General features: G+C 38.5%; 1 protein-coding gene across 5 annotated transcripts in view; it reads left to right on the forward strand.

Moving 5' to 3' along the window:
• The window catches only part of IL1RAPL1 (interleukin 1 receptor accessory protein like 1), a 944,419-nt gene that overhangs the window by 902,523 nt on the left and 21,216 nt on the right, over window positions 1-20,680 (forward strand). For all 5 annotated transcript variants that reach the window (XM_072994270.2, XM_072994271.2, XM_078390459.1 and 2 more), the window contains one exon: window positions 5,972-6,117. In XM_072994270.2, the coding sequence (XP_072850371.1) occupies window positions 5,972-6,117 (146 nt within the window). The remainder of the gene's footprint in view (window positions 1-5,971; window positions 6,118-20,680) is intronic.

Below are 20,680 nucleotides of genomic sequence, written 5' to 3' on the forward strand. Positions count from 1 at the left end.
GGAAATGATGCGATAATGGCTGTGCATCATGTGACCAGAAATTTATACAACAATCTAACTAGGGAACATTTGCCTCATGTGATCAGGCCCTCAGTTCACATAAGGCAGAAGAGTTTGGAGATAGTGGCCAGAATTCTATTGCAGATGGATGTGTGCACAAAAGAAATCACAGAAGTCGGCAGAGCTAATTGATGAGGTCCTGGTCATGAGCTTAATTGTGCAGTTAATTGCACATCACCAGCACCATGTCAGTTAGCCACACTTTGCTGCCCAAATTCCATGGTTCCTCTTGCATGTGCATAAATATCAAACAGGATTTGGCCAGCACCATGTTACTTGTTTTTCGCAGGTAGTGTGCTACTGATTTGTATTGCGTGCAGCTCCAGTAACCAGCAATGGAACATGTCCATTGCATGTTTTTTGACATTTTTCAAAACTACATCCCTTTAAAGGCCTGAAATGTCCCTCTCAGTGTTACCACTGAATTTGCAATGCTGGTAGCAAAAACTAACATTTGCTTCTTTCATCAGCCTGAGACATATGTAGCTACTCTACAAGACTAATAGCACTCTGGGATACCTCCCAGAAATACTAACAAATTTGTAAAATAAGGTGCACAGGTCATCCATGTGGCTTGTTTACAAACCATTAGTGCTTCTAGCAAGCTTCCTAGAGTGCTAACAGATTTGCAGAACAGCCATATGTGTCCCATGCTGCTTGAATTTTGGTTGAAAAGGGGAAATGGGACATTTCATTAACAGTGGAATTTGGGGGTGGGTGAGGAGAACAGTGCTTACTGAAAAAGAAGTTCATAGTTTGCCTGGGTTGGCAAGAGGTATGTATATGGTCTCAGCTATTCACAAGTGCAATCAGTTTAAAGATTTATTCATACCACAACAGGTAAACAGGGAATAAGATCATGAAGGCACAGTGCATAGAAGATCAGAGATAAACCAGTTAATTTTAGACAATATGCAATGCAGCTATTAAATTATTATATAAAACACCAGTTTAGCCATGGTTAACCCTTTATAAAACACTGCATTTTCCCCTTAATTTTTCACCAGTTGCTGTGTTCCTAGTTGTTTAAAAGTCTTTAGTCGAAAAGCAGAAAAAGATTTATAGCTATCTGTTCGTGATAGCAGACTCCTGAAGACTCCAGTGAATGTGGATGACTCCAGAAAAAAATCAGATAAGAAAATTAAAAGAAAAATGTAAAATAAAAGAATTCAGTCTGAGTTTCACCAGGGTAGGTGTGTGGGTAGGTGTGTCATGAGAGAAAAATAAATGAAAGATAAAAGAAGAGGAATTTCAGAAAATTAGTCTTATTCTCTGTAAAAAAAACAGATTTTTCTTTCAAAGTTAAGGCTAAAAAATAAACTAAGGCCAAAAGACTGCAAAGCAAGAATAATCTGCAAAAAATAAAAATAAAAATGCTCCAGCCACTGGAGGGTCCTTGGACTTCAAACAGCAAGGCTGGCTTTTGCCTTACACCCGGGATATTGCAAGATGGATTAGTCTCATTTGACTCATATGTGGGAGGGGAAAGCAAGGTTACTTAAGGGACTTTCCCTTCTAGAATGCCCTCTTCTTTTTGGGCACCCACCCACCCTCTCTATTTCTAGTGTGAGTTCTTCTGGTCGCCTTTAAGGGGCTGGATAGGAATTTTGACCTTCATCCTGATTGGCCTTCGGATGGGGGAGTTTTTTGCCTATCCCACACTGGATGAGGGTTGTTGGCAAGTTGGTGGAATAAATTTTGGTCACACTGGCAGGTAGCGCAGAAAAAACAGCTATTTATCGTCGGTACCGCTGTAATTTCAAGTAAGCCAACAGCACATCCAACTGCCTGGCACTGCAGATCATGCGATTACAGTGCCTGTGGCGGGAAGATGCGCTGGGCCACTTCCGTACTAACACCCCTCGAAGAAAGGGGGGTGAGGTCTGGGGGTGTTTTATTAGCAGCCGGCCATGTTCCTGCTGTCCTTAAGATTGCTGGAGCCTGGGGGCCGGGGACCCGCCTCATCATTGATCAAGGGGTATTTAGATACTCACGTCATTTAACTGTTTTCACACTATAGCAGGACCCCTTCTTTTTACAAAAAATGAAAATTTTGAATCTGAATGTATATTAATAAAGTGTGGCTCATATTTAACCCATACCACTGTCTCGTGCTTTATTCTGGGGTTGGGAGGGCAAAGTAAAATTATGTGAGGAAAAAAAATGAGCTGAAAAAGTGTGCCCCTCTATACAAATGCAATTGCTTTCTGTTCCACTGACAGTCCCAATTGTCCTACATTTATATTGGCCCCTTTCCCCCTCCTCACTTCTATGTTAGTAAAATCATAGAATAATGGAGTTGGAAGGGGTCTATAAGGCTATTGGGTCCAAGTCCCTGCTTAATGCAGTAGTCCAAATCAAAGCAGATCTAAGTGATGGTTGTCCAGTTTTCTCCTGAACGCCTCCAGCTTTGGAGCGCTCACCATCTCTCAAGGAAATTGGTTCCATTGTCATACTGCTGTAACAATTAAGAGATTTTTTCCTGATATTCAGCCAAATCCTCTGTTCATCCTTGTTGCCTCCTTTGAACTTGTTCCAGTTTGTTGGTATATGTTTTAAAGTGCACTATCCATAACTCGACACAATACTCTACAGTGCTGAATAGAGGGGAACTAGTACCTCACAGGATTTGGAAACTATACTTCTGTTAATTCATCATAAAATAGCATTGCCCTTTTTTTTGGCTCATATTCAGCTTGTGATTTTTGATTATTCCAAGATCTTTCTCATTCATACTGTTACTGAGTCAAGTATCCCTCATCTTGTACTTGTGCTTTTGGGTTTTTTCCCCAGGTGTAGAACTTTGCACTAATTCCTCTTAAATTTAATTCTTTTGTTTTCAGCCCAGTGCTCAAGCCTGTCCAGATCTATATGAATTTTATTCTTGTCTTCAGGGTATTAGCTGTTCCAATTTTATGTTGTCCACAAATTGGTTATGTTAGGAAGAAAAAGGTACATTACACCACTTTCTTTCATTATCCAGAAGCAGCATCCCTTTGTCCTGAGGCAAATGGCATGATTACAGCCATCTGGGTATATTCTGGGCAAATTGAAAGTACCCAACTTCAAATCTTGCCCATACTATTCCAATGAGTTTTAGCTTGGCCAAGGCCTTGTCAACACAGCAGCCATGTTTCTGTTCTTTTATCCATTCAAAATTTAAAAATCTAGACCTAAAAAAACCCTTCTGCTCTCTTTCCTAACAGCGAGCAGTCAATCATGGCATTTACAAACCAAACCAAAGATTCTTCCATCCCATTTGATAGGTAGGACATTCTATTCCACAATTCTACAGTCCATACCACAAGTCCATATATCTGCAGTCCAACTCATTCCATACATCCTTATCTCCAATATACCCTTGGATCCTGAAAATAAGACCCAAGAAATATTAACCAGCATTATCCAAAAATGTAATTAGTGCCCTGAGTCATAATGCACTAGTTCCCAGTTGTGTTTTATTCTTTCTTCTTATTAGTATCTGTCCAAGTGGTGCCCTATATATATTATAAAACAAAACAAAGACCTACTTTACGGCCACATTTTAATATTATAGTGCTCATTTCAGTAATTTTCCATGAAGGGACAAGCATATCTGATACTATTTGGCTTCAGTCTTCATACATTAGACAGCAGGAAATCTAACATCATCTATGTTTACATTTTCAAATTTACACAATTCAGTCTAGCGTGTAATGTTCCAAAAAATGTTGTGGCACCAATTATGATGAAGCCTGTGGTTGTGATGTGTTGAGTTGCCTCAATACCCAAAGGGGCCAGGCAGGACAACAGTTATGTGACTCTCATTGTCAGATCAGAGAATGGAAAATACAAGTACTCTAACACAATTTAATAATTTGATAATAAGACTTCAACTAAAATGCTACAGATACTTAATAATTATTTAAAAGTACTATAGAACTATTGAAAAACCGTATCCTTGAAGGCTTTCACGGCAGGGAGGCAATGGTTGTTGTAGGTTTTTTGGGCTGTTTGGCCGTTTTCCAGAGGTTTTTCTTCCTAATGTTTCACCAGTCTCTGTGGCTGGCATCGTCAGAGAACAGGAGTTAGAACTCTGTGTGTGTTCTGGTGTAGTGTGTGGGATAGTTGCTTTCAGTGTACCATCCCACACACTACACCAGGACACAGACAGAGTTCTAACTCCTGTCCTCTGAAGATGCCAGCCACAGAGACTGGCGAAACATTAGGAAGAAAAACCTCCAGAACACAGACAAACAGCCCGAAAAACCTACAACAACTATTGGAAAACTCTCAATTTAGTCACATCTAAGGAAGCATCTTAGCAGACTACATAACTGATAGATTAGATCATGAACAAATACAAGATCACATCAGTATATAAATTTTGCTTTACAACCCTAGTAGACTTTTCTTCCTTCTGCTCGTGCTCTCTTCCCATCCTAAGCTTCTTGCCCTTCCTATCTTTTATGGCCATTGTTTATATCCGTATTCCCTCACCCCCCAACTGTCAACCTTCTTTGTTCCTGGATCTGCAACTTACAGGGTCTTGATTCACCAAAAAAAAAAAAAAAAATTATAATTGAAATTTCTATTGCTTTTGCAACTCCTGCAAATATAATTCCTGTAAATCAGAATCTGACAAGATGCCACCATGGCAATGGACATTATTATTTTGACTAGCATTTGCTCATCCTGTGGGTTACACTGGGTGTAAAATACAAGGTCTAGTAAAATAAAGTATAGCATGTCACAAAAGATCTGGAAATGCTACCTACCAGTCATATTAACACATCAAAACATTTTACATAAACCACATATTTTAATACACTTTCAATTCTCTCTACGCTGAACTGTCAACCATGAAATAAACCCTTTTACAAGGCAATTTTATTGTATAGTGACCTTGCTTTCAGATTTGGCTGGAGCTGGCTGATGGTTTTACACTGACTTTGTATTTTTCAGAGCTGCTTGTTCACCACCCCTCTTAAGTTGTCTTTAACCCACTCACATTTCCACATCTTGAATTATTACTTCTGTCCCCAGAGTAGCTACTGTTGAGCTGCTTGGCTTCTATAGAGGAGTATACATGGAGAACAGAAGAAACCAGGGTCTGATTGAGAATGTAGCATATCGAAGGCAAAGAAAATATTTAGAAGAGGGAAACAGGCAATTTCATTTTGTTTCATTTTAGTTATCTGCTGTATTTCTCCCAAAACGTGGACCCAAAGTGTTAAAAACAAACATTATGCTTACCTATAGTTAACAAATACAATATTTATTGGGAGAGGAGAGTAGTTTAGGAATCAGGGTGGTGTCCTGGGAGGCTACACAAGCAGGAAGGGTGTTGCCAGAGTAAAAGGAACAAAGGGGAGCTAAAATTGCAAAAGTTAAAGTATTCTGTGGAATAAACAATGTTTTTGTAGAAAGAAATATTTAGCATGAACTTGCCACCACCCATGTCCTGAAATGGGGGAGGGGAAAGCATAGAAACTCCTGAAATTTCATCCACCAATGAGAAATTGGAAAATGGTTGTTCTCACCTGCAAGAATGAAATCAGCAAGGATATGCATCCCTTTTGTATATCATAATTTCAAAAGGAAAAATCCCATTCAAAGTTTTTTTCAAAATACAATGTAACTCTTTTCCCCAATTTTTTTGGTACACAGCTTCTAATAGCTCATCTGAATGTGTCTAAGGATGCCAGATTAATTGCTCCTCTTATTAGCAGCTACAAAACCAAACGTCCTCATTAACGGCGAAGAAGAAAAGGACATCACGTAATTTAATTAAGACTGCATCAAACCGCAGCCAAAGCTGAAATCAGCGTGCTTTGGTTTGTCAAAAACATGATGTCAGGATTATCTTTCCTTGTGGCATTGTATAAAAAATTGGTATATCTATGAAAAATGTTTTCTTTTCTTTCACCAGAGTTCTTAAGGAACACCTTGGAGAACAGGAAGTTTCCATTTCGTTAATTCTTGATTCAGTGGAAGAAGGAGACCTTGGGAATTACTCATGTTATGTTGAAAATGGATATGGCCGCAGACATGCTACCGTTATTCTACTTAAAAGGGGTGAATATCTTCTTTTTTTAAAGGATGGTTTTAACTGTAAGCAGTATATATTTTTTTTTCATAGCCATTTATTATCTTAGCTGCCATGTCTTTGGTACACTGAAAGCAAAATACTAATTACCCTTTGACTCTATCTGGGAAGGACATTTTAAATAAATAAATAAAGGCATGATTAAATATGACTATCTGTTGAAGAAATACAGTTAAATACACTTTTTAATAATGCTTTTATAGAAAATGCTTTAAAGAGCTCATGAGTATGTGAACTAATAAAAATATACTAGCACTATTCTGCCAGGCAGCTGTTGGTAATAGAATTTTAATCGTTTTCTAGAAGTCTAAATAATACAGAAAAGCAATAAGTTCCAAATATAACGGGCTCAAGGATAAATGCAGAGCAGAAAGACTCTCTCAGCATCGTGATGAATTCCATCTTGAAGACAATTTTATTGTTGTTCTAAATGCTATGTTTAAAACTTTCAGCACTGACAGGGAGAGAACTAAAGAATATTCCATACAGTCCTTGGTAAAGTCTGGTGTCTAGAAATTTTTTGACTAAAAACTAATATACGCTGGCAGTAACCTTTATAAAATCTTTAGAGTATCTATTATTATGCTTGTTAGTGTAGGGTCTGTTCCTCTTTAGTCTTTCAACAGTATCTTTTATTGACTGGATACTACTGAAAAAGACAGACTAGTCTAATGGTTTGATGCAGGGGTGCAACTTCTACTAAGACACTTGCAGTGATTACTGCCAGACAGGAGCTAGAAACACCAGCAAGGAATGGCTTATACCAGTGTTCCCCAACCTTGGGCCTCCAGATGTTCTTGGACTACAACTCCCAGAAGCCTTCACCACCACCTCTGTTGGCCAGGATTTCTGGGAGTTGAAGTCCAAGAACATCTGGAGGCCCAAGGTTGGGGACCACTGGCTTATACAACCTCCATAGTCACTGGTGGTTGATGAAATTTTCAAGGGAGGGAGAGTTTATACATATGAAAAAGTGGGCTAAATTCCATGAGAACCTATGCCAAATACATCTTTTTGGTCTTTAAGGTACCACAAGATTTTATAGCTTATTTTCAATCATGGTGGATTATGAGTTCATTGAATGTCCCCCACATGCACAGACACTATTTAGCAGTTTAACCAATAGTATAATGTATATTCTAGTACAAGGATTATTACAGAGCTCTATAATAATCCTTGTACTAGATGACCGCATAGCCAGTCCCATTCATTCATCACCAATGGTCAGTCATGTAAACTTTTCTTGTATTAACTCTGCAATCAGTGATTTTTTTTAATATGTCGTCTGTTGGAAGTTCTTCCTGCATTCTCATGTTACTTCTAATTTAGGGTTAGAAATTAGTCAATAGATTATGTTTCCACACCTTCCATTATGTATAGTTAAGTATATGTATATGTACATATACCACCTTATTTTTGCATAGCTTTTATAAGAGAAGACCACGTGTTCTTTATTATGTTGATCCAAATACTAACTTGCTTAGCATTCTCATTCCAGATTTTTTTAGCAGTACAAGTAGCATCTCACAAAGTATGTATTGAAATTATGGAGTCCCGAACTAGTTGGAGAAAAGTTTAATAATGCTCTCCATACCTATTTCCCTGTCCTCTCCTTTCTAAAAAAAATTTAAATATCTTTACTCCTGTGCAGCTACTGACCTTTCTAATAATGATCTCCCCTGTCCTTCTTGGCACTAACTTTTCCAAGTTATCATATGTCTCAATCTTACTGTTGTTTTGAAGGAAGATGGAAGATGGAAAAGTTTCATGGGACTCCTGTCAAGGGCATTTTTTTAAGCATGATCAAAGCTGAATAGTGGGTTTTGAGCATAATTTGTCCACACTGCATGCACTGCTGCAACACAGTGCACTGTGCACCATTAAAATCATTCAGGCATTTGGGATTCTGGATAAGATGTCCCCCTGTGCTTGTATACACTCATGACACTTGCTTACTGTACATGGCAATCTAGCAGTGCTCTACGGAAAAAGTTTAACACCGTATCATAGATACCTCATGCAAAAATTTATTTAATAAATATCATGTATACAGATTTTATTCTACTCTACTCTAAACTAGTAAGGAACATATGAAACGTAGAATGGCTAAAAGGCTCCTTTGTACTTATATAGACATACCACTGCACAGTGGCAGAGCATGTATTTACATGCAGATCTCAAGTTCAATCCCAATTAACTGAGGAAATCCCCTTCCAGTAATGATAGACAATAATGGGGTAGATGGGCAGTGAAGAGTCATTTAAAAAGTATAGCAAGTGATCTCTGAAGAATATAGCTAGTAGGAGAAAGGGTTTGTCAGAGTTGACATGATAGCTGAAGATTTGAATTGTTTGAGAATTACAGTGGTTCCTCAATTTATGAACATCCTGATTTATGACCATTTTAAGTTACAGCCAGCTCTGGCTGCAAAATTTTGCCTTGACCTGCAGCAGGAGCTTCCAGTTATGAACAGAAAAAGGCAGGCAAAAAGGGCAGAAAATTAAAATTGCTAACTGTAGATGGCAACGAGGCTGCTCTTTCGTCCCAGCAGTTAGAGGAGGCTGCCTGGTAAAGTAAGGTGCTGCTTTCTGCTTTTAAAAAACTGTTCTGGGTGGGTTTTGCAGTGTGGTTTTGGGCTGGGGGGTTATGTTTCTGTGCTGTGATGGGTCTTGAGGGGTTTCCTTGTTTGGGGGGATTTTTCCCCCATTTCCGATGGCTCTTGGGGGGTTTCCTTGCTTTTTGGCATTTCCCCCCCCATTTCTGATGGGTCTTGGGGAGGTTTGCTTGCTTTTGGGCTTTTTTCCCCCATTTCCAATGGGTCTTGGGGGGTTTCCTTGCTTTTTGTAGTTTTTCCCATTTCTGATGTGTCTTGGGGGTTTCCTTGCTTTTTTGAGTTTTTTCCCCATTTCCGATGGGTCTTGGAGAGTTTGTTTGCTTTTTAGGTTTTTCCCCCATTTCCGATCTTGCACAATCTGCTTGATTGATTTTTGCTTTGTTTTGTTTGCATTTGCAATGGGTCTTGCACACTTGATTGCTTTTTGCTTTGCTTTGTTTGCATTTGCAATGGGTCTTGCACACTTGATTGCTTTTCTTTCCCCCCCTCCTTCAGCTGGAAGGAATTAATCATGTTTCTGATGGTCTTGCAGCAATTATTATTATTATTATTATTATTATTATTATTATTATTATTATTATTATTATTATTATTATTATTATTATTATTATTATTATTATTATTATTATTATTATTATTATTATTATTATTATTATTATTATTATTATTATTATTATTTTCTTTGGCCAGAACAGATTAATTGCATTTCAGTGCGTTCCTCTGGGAAATGGTGCTTAGACCTACAACCATTTTGAGTTACAACTGGAGTTCTGGAGCCAATTAAGTTTGTAAGTCGAGACACCACTGTACTTGATAGTGTCCTTGTGAACTGTACCTGATGGATGTATTCAGCATACATTCTATTTTGACATCTTCTCCCACAAGATGAGAAATTAGCCATGACAGCTTTTTTTAAAAAAAAAAAATCAAGCAGGTTTCTCAGACATTTTACCTAAGAAAATTCTGCAACAGGGCTCATCTTTCTCACCATGACAACAGTTTATTTATTCATTCATTCATTTGCTTCAGTTTATACCTTGGCTAGGCATGAAATTTGTATTATTACATAGGAATGTTGGATCACCTGGTTATTCAGTAAACATGGTACAATTATGATTCTGTCAGTTTGGTAACTGCTGTAATTTGATAACATTACAATATTGGCATAGGCTATCTCTGCAAGCATCTATAGACTTAGTGAAAGTAAGTGCAAGACTTCCAATATGCAATGGGAATTATTTGTGAGCAGCCATGCATGGGAATTATACTATAAATATCATGGACCATTAGATTCATTTAATATTCAATGAAGAAGTGGGATCTCAAACTATGATTTCTACATTTGTGTATTTTTACATTTTAAATAATCTCTCCACAAAAATTAATCCATATTTACTTTATGAATAAACAGAGTAGCAAACATTAAAATACTTACAAGTAAATAGAAATAATCTGAAAAGGCAGTGCAACAATGCCACACAAAGCCACATGAAACAATAAAAAAAATTGTGACTATTCTAAAAACCCACTTAAATGTCTGGAGTGATCTAATTAGCTTGGGCAGGTCTCTGAGGAGAGCAAGTTTCAAGGAGAGGGCATCCCTCCTCAAAAAGGCCAGCACCTGGTGGCCACCAGGTTGACCTCAGGTGTCAACAGGATTAGCTTCACAGCAGGAATGAATTGTTTACACCTAGCGGACCTTATTGTGAGCCTGGCACATTGAGGAATGGATATGATGCAATTCTCCAAGTGGAAAATAGTCTGCTCAGATGTTGGAATTTCTTTGAGAGACTAGGAAGCATTGTATGAGAATAATCAAGCACTATCTATTACTCGTATATATGTCTGTTCATTTGCATTACAGACATTTGGTTATTAACCAAACACTTTTTAAAAATAAAATGTAACAAAAAGAACACCAATCTATCCTGGTCAAGCTGTTTACATCTATTTGAAATTCAGAAAAATAATTGGCATTGTGCCTACAGAAGTTTCTTTCCTGTTGGACAGGAAAAAATGTGGGGGTGATTCTACTTTATCAAGCAATGTCTGTTGCACTTTATCAGAAATATGAATGGATGCAACCACTTTGCAGAGAAAGGAGGGTATGATTCCATATAACTGGACAGTGTTCTACAGGTTTGTGTTTGGCTTTGCCAGATCACCAATTGAACAATAAAACTGCATTGCTGAATCAAAACAATGTCTGGTTATCTAGCCTGTCTATAAAGGCCATCAATGTGTGATATGGCCTGACAAGCTCACAGGCAGGTCATAATAGAAATTGATGTCTCCCGCTATGTTGTCCCAAGCTTGTAGGTATATTGCTTTTGGATAGTTTTTTTTTTAAACTTACCAGTGCCTACTTTGGTAACATCTGCAGACTTGCTTATCTCACTAGTGTTCATTGGAGAGATATTGAATACACTTAATATGTCAAATAGCACAAGTGGGAATAGAGAGGACATGCATTGCAAAGCAAAACGTACTGCTTATATACCGCCCCATAGCGCTTCAAACACTCTCTGGGCAGTTTACAATTTAATTATGCAGGCTACACATTCCCCCCCCCCCCAGCAAGCTGGGTACTCATTCTACCGACCTCAGAAGGATAGAAGGCTGAGTCAACCTTGAGCCGGCTACCTGGGATTTGAACCCCAGGTCGTGAGCACAGTTTTAGTTGCAGTACAGCGGTTTAACCACTGCGCCACGAGGCTCCTGGTTACAACAGATCTCATTAAAGTTTTTTTTTATACCTCCTCTGTCTCATTGCAAGATGAATCCTCATCTTCCTCATCATCTTAGAACTGCAGAGCTGGAAGGGACCCTATGGACGCCTGTCCAGGAGCCACAGTGTGGAATTGAACTCCCAGCCTCTGGCTCAGCAACCGGATACCTAAAATACTGTCCAGCAGAAATGAACCTTGCATCAATAATTTGCACTTTTGTGGGGCTTATTGGGGCTCTTCTGAGCAAAATGTGTGCCCAAAACAATGTGCATAGCAAATATCCGGAAACACACTTAGTTAATAGGGGAGACATGTACATCAGGAAATGTACATGTATTAAAAAGTGTGTTTAAAAATACCCATAAATTTCCATGTGGGGAAAATCCAAAGTCTCACAATCCAGTAAACAAGGGCTGGGAAAAGTCAGACGGATAGAACAGAAACAAAGAGAGTTTTGTCACCAAGTCATACCGTATATCACAACATAGAGCCTTCAAAGACAGTTTATACCCATACATTTTGGAAGTTGCCTCTTTCCTATAATTTTTCCCCTAACATTCTACTAGCTGGTGATCCATAACAGAGCCCATTGTCTTATTTAATTCTGTAGCAGGGTAAATCCTCTTGCCATCCAAGAGTGTTTAGGGCAGAAGTGCCACTGTACTAGAAAGGAGAGATCAAGTCCACCCCAAAAGCCCATGTTATAGTGGTGGAAACCTCTGCAAGCATAAATCTATTGCTCTCAGTGAGTTTCGGAGTGTTTCTGTTGGTGGAAAATAGCTATAGATGCCAAACCATAATGTTCCAATAGTGGGTAGGCCTGTTCCTGAATATTGATTCCAAACATCTCTGTTCCTACATATAATCCCAGGAGATATAGCAGTGTAAGGGGGGAAATGGAAGAGGAAAAGAAAAGGAAGGGAATGGAATGGAAGAGGAAAAAGAAGTGTCAGGAATAAAACCAGGAAGAAACTTTCCTTAGCTTTAGTCATGAATGCCAATGGTGCCCAGCGGATCTTCTCTTCAGCTCATTAAGGAGTTTTAGTTCACTGAGGTCTTCTCAGTCAGCCTTGCTGATGGTCTCGTAAAAATCCAGATAAAAATCAAGAGATAGTCCTTCCGTAAATATGTGCATTCAGAAAAAGTATTATGAGTTTGAGGACGTAAGACTGGTCCATTTTTTATGTCACTTGCATGAGTGGCATTTTTCCTAGTCTCTTTCTCAATGTCAGAATTGTTAAACTATTCAGTGCTATTACTGCAAGGATGTTATGCAGTTACTAAGTAGGAAGCAAGTCAATTCCATTCCTTTAAAAAAAAATCAGTTGGTGGGAATAATTCCTTTGTTATAATCACTCTTAATAATGCAATGTAATGTAATAATAAACAGAGAGAGGACACACTCATTCAGTAGCACACTGCTGAAATATGAGGCTTTTGCTCATCATGGAGCTAACCTCCTGCAGTCTTATTTAATTACATAGCAAGTTGAAGCTACAAAGTAGCTTTTAAATGCTTAGTTACTTCTAGGAATTTTAACAGCTTCTCTCTCTTTTTTAAAAAACACATAACACTTCACAAACATGTAGAGAGCTTTCCATGAAGTTCTTCAGCATCCTACTTATTCTGCATTTACGCCTATCTAATGCTTGGAAGTTATTTACAATGTGCAAAAATGATCTTTGTGACTTGGAGTATTCATCCCTATGACTGAAAAGGAATCAGTCCTCATAAACCTTTCCCGTCTGCTGTTTATATGGCATCCCTCCAACAGTTAGTTTTTAAGCAACAAATTTCTTTGAACCATCTTCCCTCAATTCTTTCTGAAATCAGTACTACTAGCCATTCAGGTGCATAGACTTCACTTGTTCTCTCATGATTTTTACAATAAACCTAAACCTAACTTCTCCTGATGTTTCTCCCTAGTTGTACAGCTAGTGGTATGACCAGAGATTACATTAGAAGAAGTTAGGTTGAGATTTATGAAAGCAAACAAAGAAATGTTTCAATTTATTCACGAAGGCTGGTATCTAATGGTTGTTGTGGGTTTTTCAGGCTCTTTGGCCGTGTTCTGAAGGTTGTTTTTTCTAACATTTCGCCAGTCTCTGTCGCCAACATCTTCAGAGGACAGCACTCTGTGCTCTGGTGTAGTTTGCTTGGGAGTGGAGTATTTTTGGCTGTGAGATAGGCTTTTGTCCTTTTCAGGAGATGGGTGATTAGTGTGTCTTGTTGTGGGTGTATTGTGATAAGGAGGAGAGATTATCTGTCACTGTGATTGATGGGTGTCATTAGCTGGTCTTTGTGTGTAGTGATCCCCGGTCCTTGTGGCTGGGTAGAATTCGTTGACCTTTTGCACGCTGTGTTTTTCAGAGCTGGGAGCCAAGTTTTGTTGAGTTTCAAACTTTCCTCTTTTTTGTTGAAATTCTGCTGGAGCTTGTGGATTTCAATGATGTATTTGAAATGTTTCTTTATAACAACAGCCAGCTTTTTGGCATCTACTACAATTCTTTTACCACTGTTTTTTCCTTTATTACATAAACTACTGGAATAGAACACAGGGAATCCATGCAAAATTCCTTCTATCTTTTATTGTTCTGTATAGGTGTCATGAGTTGACTGTCCATTATAAGTAACATTTAACACATGATAGTTCGGGTTGCATTGAACCACATATGTCTATTCCAATCAACAGATGAACCTAAGACTTAAGTCAATGACTGCAACTTAAAGTCATCCATCTCAAATGGATGGCTACAACATATGATACCGTACCATATTCATCTTGTCCAATTAATAGAGTTATCAGTTGTTGTGGGTTTTTTTGGCTCTAATGGTTGTTGTGGGTTTTTCGGGCTCTTTGGCCACGTTCGGAAGGTTGTTCTTCCTAACGTTTTGCCAGTCTCTGTGGCCGGCATCTTTAGAGGACAATAGAGTTATCCTTAAAAGTTCCAATTTCCCATCACATAGCAGATTGAGGGAAAAGGAAGGATCTTAACACAACCACGAGTATCCTGTTCATGCTGGTGTAATGTAATGTTACACTGGCATGAATGGGAATTGTGCTGTAAAATGTCACTGTAGAATTGTGCAATTAGTCATGCATCCCCAGCACAGCCAATTACGCAATACGTCCGTGGAACTGCTTTGGAGACAGCACTTCCACCTCAGCCATAGAGCAACTACCGCAGGCACAACCTTGAGTTGTAAATACATAATGGCACAATAGGATTTTGGCCATAAAGTTAAACTGAAAGTTTTCTCTGTGAACTGAATGCGATTGCATTTTGAGATTACTAAATTTTAAGAAAGTTGGAGAGCACAGAATGGAGGTGTGAGAATATAGGGTGCCTGAATCACAAGGCAGCACATTAAAGTTCATGTGTCCAGTTATCACTGAAAGCATGTGAGCTAGAAAAGGCATTGAGACATCACACTGCAAGGCACTGTGATATATTCATTGCTAATAGAGAAAGATCATGAAGCATGTGTTTTAATATGAAAGAGGGATTATTATTTCATGAAATTATTCTAAACTGTCAAAAATTTGAAAGGCTCTTTTATTTTAAACCCCACTGGCACTGATCTCTGTTAGGTTTAGAAACTGATAGATTAAGGGGAGGGCTTATTTATTCACAAATTGACTGGAACCAGATGGGTCATAAATTTCAAGCCTCTGGCTGAAGATAGAGGGACTGAAACCACACTCTTCATTCACAATCCTGTAGACTACAGCTCCTTCCATCTAAGAAGCTACACCTGCCCCCCCCAACAACAGCCGTGAAACTTTTGGGACTTGAATATAAACATAGAATTTCAGAGCTACCCATGAGAACTTAATGTATAGCCTGAAGAAGATGAATTATCATTGAAAGCTCACTTTTTTTGTTTTCTTAATGGGTCCAATAAAGGTATCACCTGTTCCTGCATTTGTACTGGACTCAGTAGCGACAACCCTCTGCACCAGAAAAGGCTCATCACTCTTCCTACAACTAAGTGGCAATTTGGACGTGAAAAGGGAGCAATTTTAGTTTAGAAAAATACATAAAGACAGCAAGAAGATTGTCTCCCCCCCCCTTCATTTTCCCTCTCTATGTATTGTTCCAGGCTGAGATCAGCATCTCAGCTGTCAATCCAGCCCCCAAGAGTACACAGAGGTTAGAGAGGGAGGGGGAAGGATATCAGATTCCCCACTTTTCAATCTCTATTGTTTTTTCAACCTGAGGTTAACGAATGTGCAAAGAGTGGAGTGCCAAAGAGTGAAAATACCCCATAAAAATAAATGAATTGTTGTGTTTATGAGGCAAAGGGAGCAACCTGACTTTTCTCCATTCTTTCCTCTGTTCTTTCCAAACTAATTGGTGTGTGTATGATTTTCTTACACTCCTGCATAGGCACGATATTTCTAATCACACTAACCGCAGGACATGTGTTGTTCCTGTTCTTGATCTACATCTCTGTGTAGCACGGAATCACTTTTGCAAAAACTGACAAACTCCCTGCAACTTTCATTTTTGCATCTCTGTGTAGCATGGAATCACTTTTGCAAAAACTGACAAACTCCCTGCAACTTTCATTTTTGTACTCATAGCCATCTCTAAAATCTAAACGTGCAAAGTGGGATGATGCAGTAATCAGTTTCCTGAGCAACAACATGACAAGGACCTTTCCTTCCAAAATTCGATTTTTAAAATGCAGCACCGTAGATGAACAAAAACTCAACATATGTACCTCTATTTAGCTATCCAAAGCTCTGTGATTGAATCCACATGGAACAAAAGACCAGGAGTGCGTCATGCCCTCCCTCTGCACATGCATGCAATTAAGGCCTGAGTGTCATATGCTTGTATGTCATTTACAAAATGGTTAGGTAATCTTTAAATGTAACATCACTAAGATAAAGATACTGGGTTGTTCTCTGAGAGGAAGAGTTACAACCAGCTTAAATTGCTGATCTCATGGGCTTTCTCAGTCATTAGACATCAATTAACTACTATATTTCACACGTTAAGTGTGAGGAAAAAGACTTAGGTTGACAAAAAGTAGGATGTTTGTGTACATACTCTAAAAATCACAGCTTTTTGGAATCCAATGTAGCACTGTTTCATAACAGCACAAAGTATTTCAAGGTGCAAATTCATGATATGACAGTAACATCTTTCTGCATTAATCCTACTACTTATTCCCGATGAGAGCAACAGCAAAAATAAAACTAGTATTTCAACTGAAACAACACTATTGGACTATACTGCCTGAAACCCTGTATATTTATAATAATGTACCAAAAATCATTTTGAAAATTCTAGTGGATCTTTGCAGGTTAATAGAAACAAGCACAGCCCATTGTCTAAATGAGATTGGTGGTCGAAAATACCTTGTATTGTAGGACATTGTTTGGTGACTAACTTTATCAGAAAGCCATTAAGGGCCTGGGATATGAAGTTACATTGCCAGGTGCAATCCTTACAAATGGGTTGTATTAATTTTGTGAAATACATCAGTATGCCGGGAGAAAACGGCAACAAGGCTGGGTTCATTTATCATGGTGGAAGAACCATGAATGTTGGAAGATAACCTCTTTCTAGTACCTATCTCTGCACCATGCAGTATGCACTCCTCTAAAGGATATACAATTGTGCATAGTGTAGGGGAGAGGGTTATTTTCCCCATCTTTAGTCATCTAATGAAGCTGAATGATGGGAGATACAGAACAGATAAAGGAAGTGGTTCTTTATAGAGTTCATAGTGAAACTATTGAATTATACTATGCCACAAGATGTAGTGATTTCCTCCAGTGTGGATGTCTTTAGAGGGAGTTATACAAACTCATGGAGGATAACTTTGTCAATGGTGACAAATCCTGATATCTGATATCTGTATACTGTATTGTCTTCCATCTCAGAGGCAGCTTGAGCAGCAGAATGTTAGTGCACTTGTGTTCCATTTGTGGGCTAGTAAGAGGCATCTAACTGGCCACTGCATGAACTGGCCTATATAGGCCTTTGGTCTGAAGTATTTTCCCATGAAAAGCAAAAGAAGTGAGGGAAATCATTGATTAATGATGGGGAAAATTGGATTGACAGCATGAAGAAGACAAGCATTTTTGTATCCCATGAGACGTTGTACAGAGATACACCTCACCTCAAGAACCAGGTCATCTGGATTCTAGATTAAGGGATCATAAATCAGTGCACACATTTAAAAATGTTAAGTCTGCACAGAATTCAAAAAAATATGCACAGACAGATTTCCCTTAAAAATAAATGTGCCCTTTACAAAAATGCATTTAAACACATGCAAAAATCCATGCCCCTTCTGTTGTGCAAGCAGATATGAAAGAAATATGGGAGAAAACAGAGGTGGAATTTGAGAAAACACAACGAAATCCAGACTGAAATTTCACATTTCAAACAGCGACAGGCATTTGAAAGATTCAGAATCAACTGTGTACAATAGAAATGCAACTGAGAATGTGTACATGAATCTACAATAAAAAATGCAGTATAGCATGTGATGACTGTAGAACACACCATCAAGCTCCATTACATGTAGGAAAGAAAAGGGGGAAACCCAAAGTAAGTAGTCATGGGAAAGTTTTCAGAGTGCTCTTTCTTTCGTTTATTTACTTTCCTTTGCAAGTGCAGTTAATTATAAGTAAATTGCCATTATGTCATTGCTGACAAAGTTTAACAGAAATTACATCCAGGTGCGGTTCAAAGATACAACCCCCCCCCCCAGAAGATCATTGTAGGATTAGTGGAAAATGTCCCCATGATATCATTCAGTATGCCTACAGAATGTCGATGTGTTATTTTAATTAGCTCTCACTGCTTTTCTTGGTCAAGTTGTCCTTATAAGAGAACCAATACAGTGGTGCCTCACATAGCGATCGCTCCGTATAGCAACGAAATCACTTTGCGATGGACTTTTTGCCATCGGAAAAGCGATGGCTTTGCGATGGTCCCTATGGGGGAAATTCGCTTTGCAATGATCGCAGGGAAGCGATCATCGCAAAGCCCCCATTTTCGGCCAGCTGATCGACAGTTTCAACATGGCCGCCGGGAAAACAAAATGGCCACCTGCTGTTTTCAGGCACAGATACCTCGCTTTAGAGGCACTGAAAATGGAGGCGCTATGGAGGATCTTCACTTAAAGGTGAGTTTTTAGCCCATAGGAACGCATTAATCATGTTTTAATGCGTTTCTATGAGCTTTTTATTTTCGCTTAGTGATGTTATCACTTAGCAGTGATTTTTTCTGCACGGATTAACATCGCTAAGCAAGGCACCACTGTATAGCCATGGCTCAAAATGCTTGTAGCTCAAAATGCTTATAGCAAAACTCATTTCAAACAAAAGCGATCTATTTATTTCTTTTCAGTCTAGAACAACAGTAGCAATCAATTGGCTTTTCCCTTAAAGGAGACCCAGGCTTGTGCTTCCCAAAACCTATTGCTAATTGCCTGTAACTAAGTGATTGCTTTGCCCTCAAATGTTACTCTTGGGTACTCATTCATTTCCTGTGTTTAACAGAAAGCCATTTCCCATAGGAAATGGTTAGTAATTTTCCTTTGCCGCTTTCACAGTTCAATCTTGACCCTTGAACAGGACAAGGTCTATAATTTTAACATCAGAACACAAAGGCTAAACAGATCTGAAATGGCTTGTACTTTTTCTTTCTTCCTCTCCGCCCCTTAAAGGTGATTTGCACTGAATTGATGTTTTAAAAACAACAACACAACCCCTAAAATGTTTTCTAAGCGTAATATTTCCAAGCTCTCATCTTACTTATGTGTTTTACATCTTTGGCTTATGTTTTATACTGTAATGGAACTACCATACCCTCTAGTTCTACTGATTTTCATCAGGAAGATACAAAATGGTGTATGGGAGAGGCTTCTGCTATGGATTAATGGTTATCTATAACAAGGGCTGGATTTTGTGCTGGATAATAATGTAAAGGATGTTCACAACTAATCTTGTCCATAGTGAAAAAGAATGTATCAGCTGATCTTATCTGTTGATTGTAATGTTGTTGATATCATGGGAAACCCTGACATCTGAGAGTTCAGCCTGGAGGCAGGTGGTGCATCATGGCCTCTCCCAATTCAAAGATACCCTTGTCCAGAAGGTCGAGGCAAAGAGGCAGTCATGAAACCAGCAAAATCTGAGAGCTGGACAGGGGACTGATTGTATTTGTCCTCAGTGTGAAAGGGATTGTCACTCTTGAATTGGCCTTCTCAGACACAAGTCCTCCATACAGAGCACGTTACCATAGTCTCCCGAGACTGAAGGATGCCTAATCTGATTGTAATAAAGGAATTGAATTGAATTGAGGATGTCTCAACAGCTCAAGAGGGACCACTGTCTTTTCTTGTCAGCAACAGCATAACTAAAAGCTATTATATTTTGCACTATAACTCTGTTATTTTGTTATAATAGCTTATATTCTGCAAATCAAATCAAATCAAATCAAATCACTGTACAAAATATGATTTCTGCTCTAACACTGTTTTTATGCAAAAGAAGTTTACATTTAAAATAGGGCTAGAATTGCAAACATGCATGCATGTGCACAGGTGCACACACAGAGAGAGACACTCTTCCTGTGGAGAGAAAATCTTTGAAATATTCCCCTCTTACCTACAAGAATGAAATAATCAAAGATGTACATTCCTCATGTCTTTAAAGTTCTCGTGTAGAAAACGAGACAAAGCAAGACAGTACGGTTTATTTGTTTATTTATTTTGGAGAGATTTTGTGTAGCTACAAGATCATTTTTGTGCATTTCTGGAAAATGTACGTTTTCAGAAAATGTAGTAAGTATTGTCTTCTTGCATTAACTACCAAAGTATTGGATAGTTTGTGTGCATCTTTTTGATCAATAAGCTCATACTTTTGTGCTTCTTCTAGGTGTGTTGGTTTTGTCCCATCACCTTTTGTACAGAATGTAAAAAGTACAAGGGCAGAGAGAAGTGCATGTTGTCCTGTCATTGCACAAAACACAAGAACACTCATGAGTTTACAGAATTCTCAGTGTTACCACATCAAGTTTGAGTAGAGAGACCTTTGGGTAGAGTGGGTGGCATATAAGTTAAATAAATAAATAAAAAATATATGTTTGTGTGTCTCTACAAGAAACAAGAAATTGTCAGGGTTTCTTCACCTCCCTTAGATACATGTTCAGTTTTCCA

The sequence above is a fragment of the Pogona vitticeps genome, chromosome 3 (assembly GCF_051106095.1).
Source record: "Pogona vitticeps strain Pit_001003342236 chromosome 3, PviZW2.1, whole genome shotgun sequence".
In the NCBI taxonomy this organism is placed as follows: domain Eukaryota; kingdom Metazoa; phylum Chordata; class Lepidosauria; order Squamata; family Agamidae; genus Pogona; species Pogona vitticeps.